At 59.1% G+C, this 10361-nt stretch overlaps 2 protein-coding genes across 5 annotated transcripts in view; one reads left to right on the top strand and one right to left on the bottom strand.

Annotated features, from left to right (window-relative positions):
* SMTN (smoothelin) overlaps positions 1 to 8561 on the top strand; it is a 16649-nt gene extending 8088 nt beyond the window's left edge. The window contains exons 10-20 of one of the 4 annotated variants that reach the window (XM_031062467.1): positions 230 to 346; positions 1349 to 1507; positions 1599 to 1674; positions 1944 to 2108; positions 2658 to 2720; positions 2885 to 2948; positions 3279 to 3449; positions 3548 to 3668; positions 3740 to 3891; positions 5224 to 5396; positions 7635 to 8363. In XM_031062467.1, the coding sequence (XP_030918327.1) occupies positions 230 to 346; positions 1349 to 1507; positions 1599 to 1674; positions 1944 to 2108; positions 2658 to 2720; positions 2885 to 2948; positions 3279 to 3449; positions 3548 to 3668; positions 3740 to 3891; positions 5224 to 5368 (1233 nt within the window). In that variant the 3' untranslated portion in view covers positions 5369 to 5396; positions 7635 to 8363. Of the gene's footprint in view, positions 1 to 229; positions 347 to 1348; positions 1508 to 1598; positions 1675 to 1943; positions 2109 to 2657; positions 2721 to 2884; positions 2949 to 3278; positions 3450 to 3547; positions 3669 to 3739; positions 3892 to 5223; positions 5417 to 7634 lie in introns of all 4 variants that reach the window. The other 3 variants (XM_031062468.1, XM_031062466.1, XM_031062469.1) reach the window with 3 other exon arrangements.
* Positions 8562 to 9191: 630 nt separating this feature from the next.
* Positions 9192 to 10111, bottom strand: SELENOM (selenoprotein M). The gene is made up of 2 exons (XM_005427598.2): positions 9905 to 10111; positions 9192 to 9815 (listed from the first exon to the last, which is right to left on the bottom strand). Exons 1-2 carry the CDS (start codon positions 10094 to 10096, stop codon positions 9603 to 9605), a joined length of 405 nt encoding a protein of 134 aa, XP_005427655.2. The 5' UTR covers positions 10097 to 10111; the 3' UTR covers positions 9192 to 9602.
* Between the last annotated feature and the right edge of the window lie 250 nt (positions 10112 to 10361).

Raw genomic sequence — 10361 nt, 5'->3', positions numbered from 1 at the left:
GGCAGAGCTACGGCGGGAGCTGGTGGCGTTCCGGGGGGCAGCAGAGGGGCAGCTGGAGCGGGCTCTGCAGGGAGTGCAGGCGCTGGCACAGGCACTGCAGACATTGGAACAGGAGCACCTGGAGTTATGGGCAGAGCTGGGGCGCCTGGACCGCCACCTCGATCTGCTGGCACCAGGGCTGCAGGTGCCCCCCAGGGAGGACATCAGCACCCTCTTTCTGGAAGCACAGGACCCTTGCACTCACTTTGAGGGCACTGAGGAGCCCAGTGTCCCTGTGGCCCATCCACCCACTTTCTCCAGTACGCGCCAGCAATCAACCGTGCATCTCTCCCGAAGCAACAGCAGCGTGAGTGTGGGCAGCCCTGCCCCATGACAGGGGGAAGGGAGGGGGTCACCAGCCCCCAGGGCTCCTGGGGGTATTTGTAGCCCTGGCACAAGGCATGACTGTGGCAGTGGTGCACGGGGATACGGCACCATGGGGATCTGCCACTCCTTGGGCTCACTGTGGTGGGGCTGTGCACCCACCTGTTTCACATTCCCAGTGTGCCAGGTGGGAGGCCCCAGGCGGCAGTCTTGCCTCCACCACAGCACCAGGCACAGGTGGTGGCATGGGTGCATGTGGCCAGTGTTAACTCCGGCTGATGGCTTTGCCACGGATTGGTTTACCAGGTGACGATGCAGAATGGGACCAGGTGTGTGCATGGCTGCTCTGGCCCCACTCTGTCATCTGTGGTGCCCTGTGCCCTATTCTGGGCCTAGCCCACTGCCTGCTATGCATTGCTGGGGGGTTGTGCTGAAAGGGACTTGGCTGTGCTCGGGCAGGGGCCAAACTGGCCTAGATCCTGGCAGGGATGCAGAGGAAGGCTCTTGACCTGCTGCACAAGCTCTTCTCTACACTGTCCCTTAATTCCATGAAAATCCCTGTGCTGCTAATGGTATGCACTGGCCTTGCCAACACCTTGCCCACTGCTGGGTAACAGCCACTGCCCGGCCCAGAGCTGTGGGCAACTCCTGCTTGCTGGGGGACCCAGCCACCTCCTACCAGGGAGCAGAGAGGATTTGGAGATATTATGGCAGCCAGACTAGAAGGAAGAGAGGGACTGCTGGGTCTTCCTGCGGCATGGGGTGCTACAGATTGCCATGTTCCCCTGCCTGCCTTGGGCGCTGCAGATGCTTGTGCCGCCCACCAGCTGAGAGCACTTAGGCCCAATGTGGCACATCCTCTCTAGGGTTCTCACTGCCTGTAGCCCTGGGCAGGTGTCAGGATGATGAGGGCCTGGACCCTGAGAAGAGGTGGGGGTGTGGCCAAGCTGGCAGGGGGCTCAGCTGCATGGTAATGTTCTTGCAGATGGAGCCAGAGGTGGTGGAGCAGCAGCAGGCACCAAGGCGAGAACCAGAGCTGCCCAACGGCATGGAGAAGGTGCAAGTGAGGGAGGTGGAGAGAAGGAGCAAGCTGAATGTCGAGGAGCTGAGCAAGATTGAGGATGAGGATATTCTGGATAAGATGGTACTTCTTCCTCTGGTTTGGGCTCCTGCAAGAAGGTAAAGGGACCTCAAGCTGATGTCAGAAGACTAATGATGACTTCCTCCTCCTGCAGTTGGATCGGACAGCAGACTTTGAGGAACGACGGCTGATTCGAAATGCCATGCGGGAGCTGCGCCAGCGCAAGCGAGGTATTCGGGGATGGTGATCCCTGCTGGGGTCAGAATGGTGGTGGTGGCAAATATGGGGCGCTCAAGTGTGGCTGTCCAGCTGCAGGGAAGCAGTAGGAACCAGTGTGTGCTGGTTCCTCTGTTGCCCCCTTGGCTTTGTGACGCCAAGGACATCATCCTTCCCACACACCAGTTGTGGGCCAGCAGCAGCTGCAGGACTCCTAGTGTGGCAGGAACCATGCACACCACCCCATTTCCCTGCTGATGCCATCTCCCACTCATGTTTGCAGACCAGCGGGAGAAGGAGCGGGACCAGCGGCTGCAGGAGGCTAAGAGCCAATCTGTGACAGGAAGGGCTGGCCATGCCACAGAGACCACCACCACGCAGAGCACTCAGTCAGCCGATGGCTCGGCATGCAGCACTGTCACCAAGACTGAGCGTCTTATCCACTCTAGTATGGGCTGGGCCAGGAGGGGGGTGTGCCAGCCCTTTGGGGGCCTTGCAGAATCCTTCCCAGTGCTCCGCCAGCACAGCTCCTTTTCCGTTCACTGCCTGTCCTGAGTTTGGCTAGACTGTCCTGGGAGCAGGACAGTTTTCAGAGCTGAGTCTCTGGCTTGCCCAGAGCCTGCCTGGGGATAATTAGGGTTTTGCTCTGGTGACTTTGCTCTGAATCCCCAACCCTGTCAGGATGGCAGGGCCTCATCTGCACCTTTGGCCTGTGTCTTGTCTCCTATATCCCTGCTGTCCCAGTCCCTGGATGGCTCAAGCTGAGTAGCTGCAGGGGCTGAGGGATGCCCCAGCTCCCTGCTGCTTTGCGCTTGCCTCTTTGTTCTCTGCCTGGGGGACACATGCCCTCTGTCCTCCCTCTGCCTGCTATGCCCATGGCTCTACCACCTGGGACTTCTCCCTGTTGCAGTGAGTGGGTGTGAATGCTTGGCAGCACCAGGTGTCTGTGGGTGCTGCTCTTCCCAGCCCAGCAGTTCCCGTTGCTTTGTCCCTGCAGGTGATGGCAGCAAGACCTCCCATACCACAACCATGGAGTCAAGTTATGTGAAGAGATCAGACAGTAAGAGTTTTTCCTGCCCTTTCCCCATAGCATCCTTAGGGTGTAACCCTGGGGCATTGCTGCTGCTGAGCCATCAGTGCCCTGGTGCAGGCAGAGTCCTGCCTTCCCGGCACAGCTACCCTTAGCTCCTGCCCAGGGCCTCTTTCCTTCCTTTCTCTCTGCAGATGGCAACAGCACTTTCGTTCAAACTAAATCATCCTACAGCTCCTCATCCAAAAAGACAGGCAGGTGAGCAGAGGTGCCTGTGGGGACAGCCCCACATGGTCCCTGTCACTTATCTGCTTGCACAACTCCTCTGCCCAGCTTGCAGTGTCCTCACGCAAATGTGACTCCAAAGCCTCCTGGTCCTTGAGGTACATCCACTGTGTTCAGAGGTTCTCATGGTTCCTTCCTTGGGCACCGAGATAGGTCTGCCAGCTGAGGACCTTAAGCCACCTCTCTTCTATCCCAAGGACACGGAGGTCTCCAGAGTTCCAGGGCTGGCCATGGGCTGAGACCACTGCTTGCCCTCCTCTGGGCTGCCCAGAGCCCCTTTAGCATTGTCTGTCTCTCTCCCAGCATTTTTGACCGTGAAGATGAGAGTGCTTCTCGGCAGAGCAGCCTGGCCGCGCTGGAGCGGCGTCAGGCAGAGAAGAAGAAGGAACTGATGAAGGCTCAGAGCCTGCCCAAGACATCGGCCTCTCAGGCACGCAAGGCCATGATGGAGAAGCTGCAGAAGGAGGGTGGGAGGTGAGGCTGGGCCTGGGGCAGGCTGGCCAGGGCAGTAACTGCTGCACAAATAACAACACCCTGCAGCTGTGGATAACATCCCATGTCTCCTGCCACAGTTCAAACCCTGCAGCATCACAGACCACTGTGCAGCGCTCCTCCAGCTTTGGCGTGCCTAACGCCAACAGTATCAAGCAGATGTTGCTGGACTGGTGCAGAGCCAAGACCCGGGGCTATGAGGTGGGTGCCACCTCCTCTTCCTGTCCCATGGCCAGTCACTCTGTCCCTTGATAACTTTGTTGCTCTCTCAGCACGTGGACATCCAGAACTTCTCATCCAGCTGGAGTGATGGCATGGCCTTCTGTGCCTTGGTCCACAATTTCTTCCCTGATGCATTTGACTACAGTAAGCTGACGCCCCAGAACCGCCGCCAAAACTTCGAGGTGGCCTTCTCTTCTGCAGAGTACGTACCTCTCTTGCCATCATATGGACTTGGGATGGCTTGGAGCAGCTTGGGGTGGCTCTCCTGCTCGCTGCTGGGGCGAGGGAGGACACATGGAGTTGATGGTGCTGGAGGTGGGTGCCTGTAGGTGTCACTCCCCCCATGCAATGCAACAAGGTTAGGTGCTATGGGGGCAAAGAGCAGCTGGTATGGGCAGAGTCACAGGAGGCCAGTGCAGCCCAGTCTGGTGTGGCAAGGGTGGGTGTAGGAGTCTGGTTTCCTGAATGTGGGGCAGAGCACCCAGAGGCAGAGCAGCAGCCCCATGAGCCCACCTGGCTTCCAGCAGTACTTTCCATCTTGGGGGACCAGGTGTGGGACTGCAGCCTGTTGGGGGAGCAGGGTTGGCCTATGCCAGGTTCCTCCTTTCACAGTTGTAGGGGTTCAAACACCATTGCACCTTCTCCATTCTCTTCCTTTCCCTTTTTGCTTCTGGTTTTCCTGGGTGTTGAGAGATGGGAGTGCACCTAGCTGGAGGGCTGGCAGTCAGCCCCTCTCTCCTTCCTTCTGTCTCTCTCCCACCCACCCACTCTTCTCCTCCAGCACCCTGCCAGGGGGCAGGTCTGGGGGTGGGGCGTCCCATCCTGCTGATGTCCAAGGTGGCAGGGTGAGATGGGGATTCCCACAAGCTCCCAGGGTGCCGTGGTGCTGTTTGGTGGAGTGAGAAGGGGGCTGTAGGCCTGGCTCTTGGCGCTCCTGTTAATGGATTTTTTGCCTTAATTGGGAAACTGGTGCGTGGACTTGAGAGAGCCATCGATCTCTCCGGCCTGGAAGCCAGGTGGCCTCTTGTCCTTCCTCCTCCTCCAGCTCTTGTGAGCGTCCTTTCCTGAGCTTCCTGCACCAGGGCTGTGCCGCGTGGTTCCAAGTGGAGCTGGGCAGGAGGGCTGGGCTTGCCCCCCGCCATCCTCCCAGCGGTTCTATACAGGAGCTGTATAGAGCGCCGCTCCACTCTGGAACCCGCACCCCGAGCACCTGGCGCACCAGAACACCTCACTCATCCTCCTACTCCTCCTCCTCTTCCGTCTGTCTTTCCCTCTGGACTTCACGCCTCTCCACGCCACTCACCTGCCCCTTTTCCCCTTGCTTGTGCCCCCCCCCCCCAATATCCCTGAATGGCCTTGGCATGGGGTGCCTGGAGCCCTCCTGCCCCTGCATTGTGCATCCCCAGAGCATGCCAGAGCGGAGCAGCTGCCAGTGGGATGGGAACTGCACTGATCTGTGTCTCTTGTTTTCTCTTCCTCCCCTCCCTGACTGGGCTGCGGTCACTGGCTTGCCCCTCTCTCTCCCTGCACCCAGGAAGCACGCGGACTGTCCACAGTTGCTGGACGTGGAGGACATGGTCCGGATGCGCGAGCCAGATTGGAAGTGTGTGTACACATACATTCAGGAATTCTATCGCTGCCTGGTCCAGAAGGGGCTGGTAAAAACCAAAAAGTCGTAGCCCATTGTCAGCCCCCCCAGGACTGATGGTGAGAACCTTCCCCTCCAGGTACCTGCCCATGTGCCCATCACCACCAGGGCTCGGCAGGGAACTGACTGCCTCGGCTGTGGATGAGGCTGGGGGATGCTGATGGGTGAGGGGCAAGTCCTGGCGGTGCTAGACAGGGCCCAGCAGGAGATTGGCAGAGACAGCTGGCTGGGCTTCAGCCTTCTGGAATAGCACCTGTGGGGGTTTGGGCAGGGGGGACTGTTTCACCCTGGAGTATTGTTTGCTCTCCAGCTGTGGGGAGGGCAGTAGTTAGAACAGAGCCGTGCCCCCATGGCTGGGCCTAACCCAGGGGTCAGCTGCTGGGGATGCCACCCAAGGTGTTCTGAATGGCACTGTCTGAGTGAGGGTGGCTCCTCAGGATGCTGCAGCATCACTGCTTCCACTTGCTGCCTCATTCCCCTGCCTCAGGGTGCATGCCCAGCTCCAAGAGGCTGCCTGCTCATATATGGGCAGAAGCAGGAGCCTGGAAAGTGTGACTCAAGGCTCAGGTCCTGCAGTGTTTGTGCCTGTCTCGGGGCATCCTGGCTGGCGCTAGAGCTCTGACTCCCCTGGCTGTGCACAGTGCTGGCACACCAGGGCCCAAACAATGCTTTATAAGGGCAGAGTCACTCTCTGTGCACTGCCACTGCTCCACCGCTACCCTGAGCCAGGCTGGCAGTGGCAAGGGCTTTCCCAAGGCCCCAGGCATTATCCCTCCCACACTCACAGTGGCCAAATCATGAGGTGGGGCTGGTGCCAGCCAGGCTGTGGACTTGAAGCCCACTGAGCAGGCAGCAGAGACCTAATGCAATGGCTGGGGCCATGGGACTCAGGGTGGGGGGCTCTCCTGGGCCCTGATGCTCCCCAGGGGCTGGCACTGGTGGGGGTCACTCCTTGGGGTGGGACTCTTCTAGGGGGCCAACATGTGCAGTGGGGCTACTGCAGGAGGGGAGAGGGGAGGTTCAGGGCTTGGGGGCTGAGGGTGTTGTGGTGGGTGGCAAACTTAGGGTTCAGACCCTCCTTGTGTACCCTGTCTTTGGGGGCAGATCCCTGCCTTGGGACATCCTTGTGCACCCAGAGCCTTGGGGGCAGAAACTTGAGTGGCCCAGGCCAAAGCAGCCGAATGGGCCATGGCAGCAGCAGGTGCTGCCAGTTTGTGTCAGCACCGCCCCCAGTGCCAATACAGCCCTTGCTCCAGCAGCAGCAGCAGCCTGAAGGGGAAACAGTGTCTCGTTGGGTGTGGGGCCTGGGCAGGGCCAAGAGGGTTGGCAGAAGTGGTGGGGTTGCTTCTGTGCCCCCCACCCCTTCTCTCCCTGTAGAAAGGAGAGGACAAGAGGTTGCCAGATCCCCTCCATGCCCTTCCTGGTTGTCATCATGACTCCTAATTGTGTTGTCAGTCCCTTCAAGCGCCCAGGGAGCCCCAACCTGGGCAGAGACATAGCCCAGGGAACTGGATGGGTGGCAAGGCAGAGTAGGCCACCCCACCAAAAGGGCAGTGGCAGAGCCCCAAGGTTTCTGTGGGGATGGGGACACAACCACAACTGATCTTCCAGGGTGCCACCAGACTGGTAGCTCCTGGAGCCAGGTCCTGCATGGACCCTTGCACTGTGGTGGGGCAGGGAGAGGAGGAGATAGACCAGGGCTGAGTGAGCTGAGGCAGGGCAGTGCCCACTCCAGCAGTAGGGTGTGCTGGGCTTTGTGCAGGTAGCCCCTGGGTTCCAGTCTAGGGCAGGAGAGGGAGCCAGGTTGGCAGGGCTTAGGGGAAGGCAAAACAGTAGGGGCAGGAGTAAGGGGCAGCACATAACCAAGACCCACCCCCTGCTTTCCCTGAATCACTTGGTAGGGCTTGAGGCAAGGGCACAGCAGACACCTGCAGCCAGGCTGCACTCTCTCTAGAGGACATCAGCATCAGCTGGAGGAGCAAGAGGAGGAGGGTGGGCACAGCTTTAGCAGGGGATGATTGCCAGCACCAAGAAGTGGGATGGAGAGCATCTGGGGAGCCAGGGGTGCAGACAATTGGGCAACCCCTGCCCTGGGGCAGGCACCTCCCAGGGCAGATAGCACATGCTTTGTGTGGGGGGGGGGGGGGGGGGGGGGGGGGGGGGGGTGTGAAAGGAGCTCAGCAGGTACGAGGGCAGCAGTGCCCACACCAGCAGACCCTGGGCAATGTGGGGTGCCCATCCCAGCCCCCACATGTGGCAGCCTGCTTGAGGCCATGCTGAAGGCTTCATTTCTGCAGGATGCTGGTGGACTGCGTACCGCTGGTGGAGGTTGAAGACATGATGATCATGGGAAAGAAGCCTGACGCCAAGTGCGTCTTCACCTACGTGCAGTCCCTCTATAACCACCTGCGTCGCCATGAGTTGCGCATGCGGCAGAAGGAGTGCTAGAGCCTGCCCTTTCCACCCCCACTGCTGCCCTCACCCCAGAGCTGCCTGTGGGCAAGGGAGCTGCTTGCCTGGGAGGGTCTGGGGGGTCATGGGTCTGGCACTGGGGACAGGAGAACTCTTCCCCCAGGGCACCCCCACACCTCTGCCTTGGCAGAGCTGCTTCTGCCTCGGCCAGCTGTGGGCTGACCCTGTGGGCAGAGCCAGGTGGGCACTGCTGGGGATGCTCCCACATTGGCTTGCCCCCCATACTCCAGCCTTTTAAGTTATTTGTTCTCCAGGAATTATTTGCCCTGCAGGTACCATCCCTATGTCCCTGGGGTGGCGCGGGCACAGCTGTGCCCTCAGACTCGGGCCAACTCATGGGTCTGTGGCTGAGCAGGGCTGTGCAGTTCAGCCAGGGTCATGGTATATCCTGCAGGCAGCACCTGTCACCAGTTCCCTTGGTCCCCTGCAAGGAAGACTCTCTGCCCACCGCAGGCCCTAGTGTCACCTCCCTGGGGACAGCTCCACAACCGTGCCAACTCCCAGCTTCCCACCTTCACGTGCACCTGAGGCACTTCCACATTAGGGGCACCTGTGGGCTGGGGAGGCGGTAGCAGCAAGGGGTCCCAGGGGAGTGCAAGGTGAACAGTGCAAGCTGGGACAACTGCCCCCACTCTCCTCTCCAGCTCAGGCCACCCATGTGCGCAGCGCTGCTTGCCCTTCTGTCACATCTCTACACCCGCGCTGACACATGTACCAACACCAGCCAGATAATAAAGGTTTATCTAGGGCAATGCCTCTGGTTCAGGTCCTTCTGCCAGTGGCATATTGCACACCACAGTGCTTGGGGAACGCTGGCAGTCCAGCTGCTGCAGGCTCCTCTACCTGCAACTCAACTGCTTACCCAGCCCAGAGGGACACTGGGGCATGTACTGCTCCTCACCTCATTGATGATGTCCATAGCTGAGCCACCCTGACCAGGGTTCACTGCCCCCTATTGCCCCAGGCTTGGCACAGGGAGAAACTCCCACATGGCCAGCAAGACTATGGTCAAGTGCAGCTGTGCTCCACTGCCTTCCCTAGCTGAGGGCCAGATGTCTCCAACTGGGCCAGTGCAGCCATGGGGCTTTGGTTCAACACTGCAGGACTCACTCATGGGCTCATGCCCATCTCCCTGCACCCTGTGAGAACAGCTCATCCCATGCCATGGTGCCTACCACCCTCACCCCTCTATCATGCTGGGGAGGGGTGGCACAGGAACAGCACAGTTGGTCTGTAGGTTGGTATGTGGCTCACCAGCAGTGATTATGATTATGCCATCTTCTACCTCTGTGAGAAGCTCTGAGGCACCCAGCTGTCCTCGGAACAGAGCAGTTTGGGATGCACACAATTGAGCTTCCTCTGAAAAGATGATACAATGCAGATGACTGCAAATAAAAGCTTTACTAGGAGCTGGATAGACATAAACCCTGCTGGGGAGTAAAGCCCCCTTCTTGGGACAGCTCTCCCACCTTTGGGACTCAGCACATCTACCCTTAGCACCTGGCGCTTTCTGCTGAGGGTTTCATCCTGTCCCATGCAGGCAGGATACTGCTGCCCAGTGCTGGGAGCAGCTAAACATCTGGGCACAGCAAGAGACTGCAAGAAATGCAGCTCTTCGTGACTGGCCAAGGATAATGAGCTCCAAGGACAGGAGGGCATCAACCAGCACACAAGAAAGAGTGGGGGGGGAAAACCTTTGCCACCCTGTGACACCATGTCCAGCTGCCATAATGTCCTCATTCCCTGCACTGGGGACTGGCTGCAGGACCCTGTCCTAAGGGTGCCACTCCTTGCTAGAGGTCTGGGTGTTCTTCCTTGTCATGTTTGGGTGGGGTCTTGCCATCAGCAGTGGGTGCTTGGGGGGGCAGCAGTATTGGCAGAGATTTGGCAGGGGCAAACTGGAACTCCTCTGGCACAGGGGCATCAGGCGTCTCCTTGCGGTAGAAGCCCAACTCCTGCACCAGCTGGTTGATCTCTTCCCGGGTCATGTCGCTCAGGGGAATTCTCTGCACCCAGACAGGGGCTGTAGCCTGGCATCTGTGGGGCACTGAGCACCCCAGGCCCTGTGGCAGCAGATGCCGCACTGCCCACTCACCTCTAGCTCCTCATACCGGAGGCTGAGGAGCACAAGCTCAGGGTCAGCACCAGGCAGGTGTTTCATCTCCAGGTTATGGCTGGGCAATGTGTCAAGGAATGGGCAGCACTGATCAGGCCCATGCAATCCTTGTCCCATCCCATCCTTCATCACATCCCTTCTGTCCTCTGTCACATCCCATTCCTGTACCATCCTCCATCCCAACCCATCTTCTCTCATATCCTATTGCCTTCCATCCCATCTGTTCTGTCCATCATCCCATCCTTCACTGCCTACCATCCCATCCTCTTTCCCATGTAATACCATCCTACCCTTTATCACATTCCCCAACTACCCATTCTCCACTCCTCCCCAAACCCTGTCCTTCATTCCTCACAAAACCCCATCCTGTCCCTCAGCCCATCCCCTCCCATACTTCATTCCCTTGCATCCCATCCCCCACCCATCCCACCCCATC

Source organism: Geospiza fortis, unplaced genomic scaffold (genome assembly GCF_000277835.1).
Source record: "Geospiza fortis unplaced genomic scaffold, GeoFor_1.0 scaffold224, whole genome shotgun sequence".
Lineage (NCBI taxonomy): Eukaryota > Metazoa > Chordata > Aves > Passeriformes > Thraupidae > Geospiza > Geospiza fortis.
The sequence above is the reverse complement of the archived record's forward strand: the minus strand, read 5'-3'. Positions and strand labels throughout refer to the sequence as shown.

Bases quoted from the DNA above. Each gene is read 5' to 3' on its own strand.
- SELENOM (XM_005427598.2), bottom strand. From the start codon at position 10,096: ATGGTACAGGAATGGGATGTGACAGAGGACAGAAGGGATGTGATGAAG. The intron at 9,816-9,904 runs GTGAGTGGGCAG...GTCTGGGTGCAG, and splicing joins TCCGGTATGAGGAGCTAGAG to AGAATTCCCCTGAGCGACAT.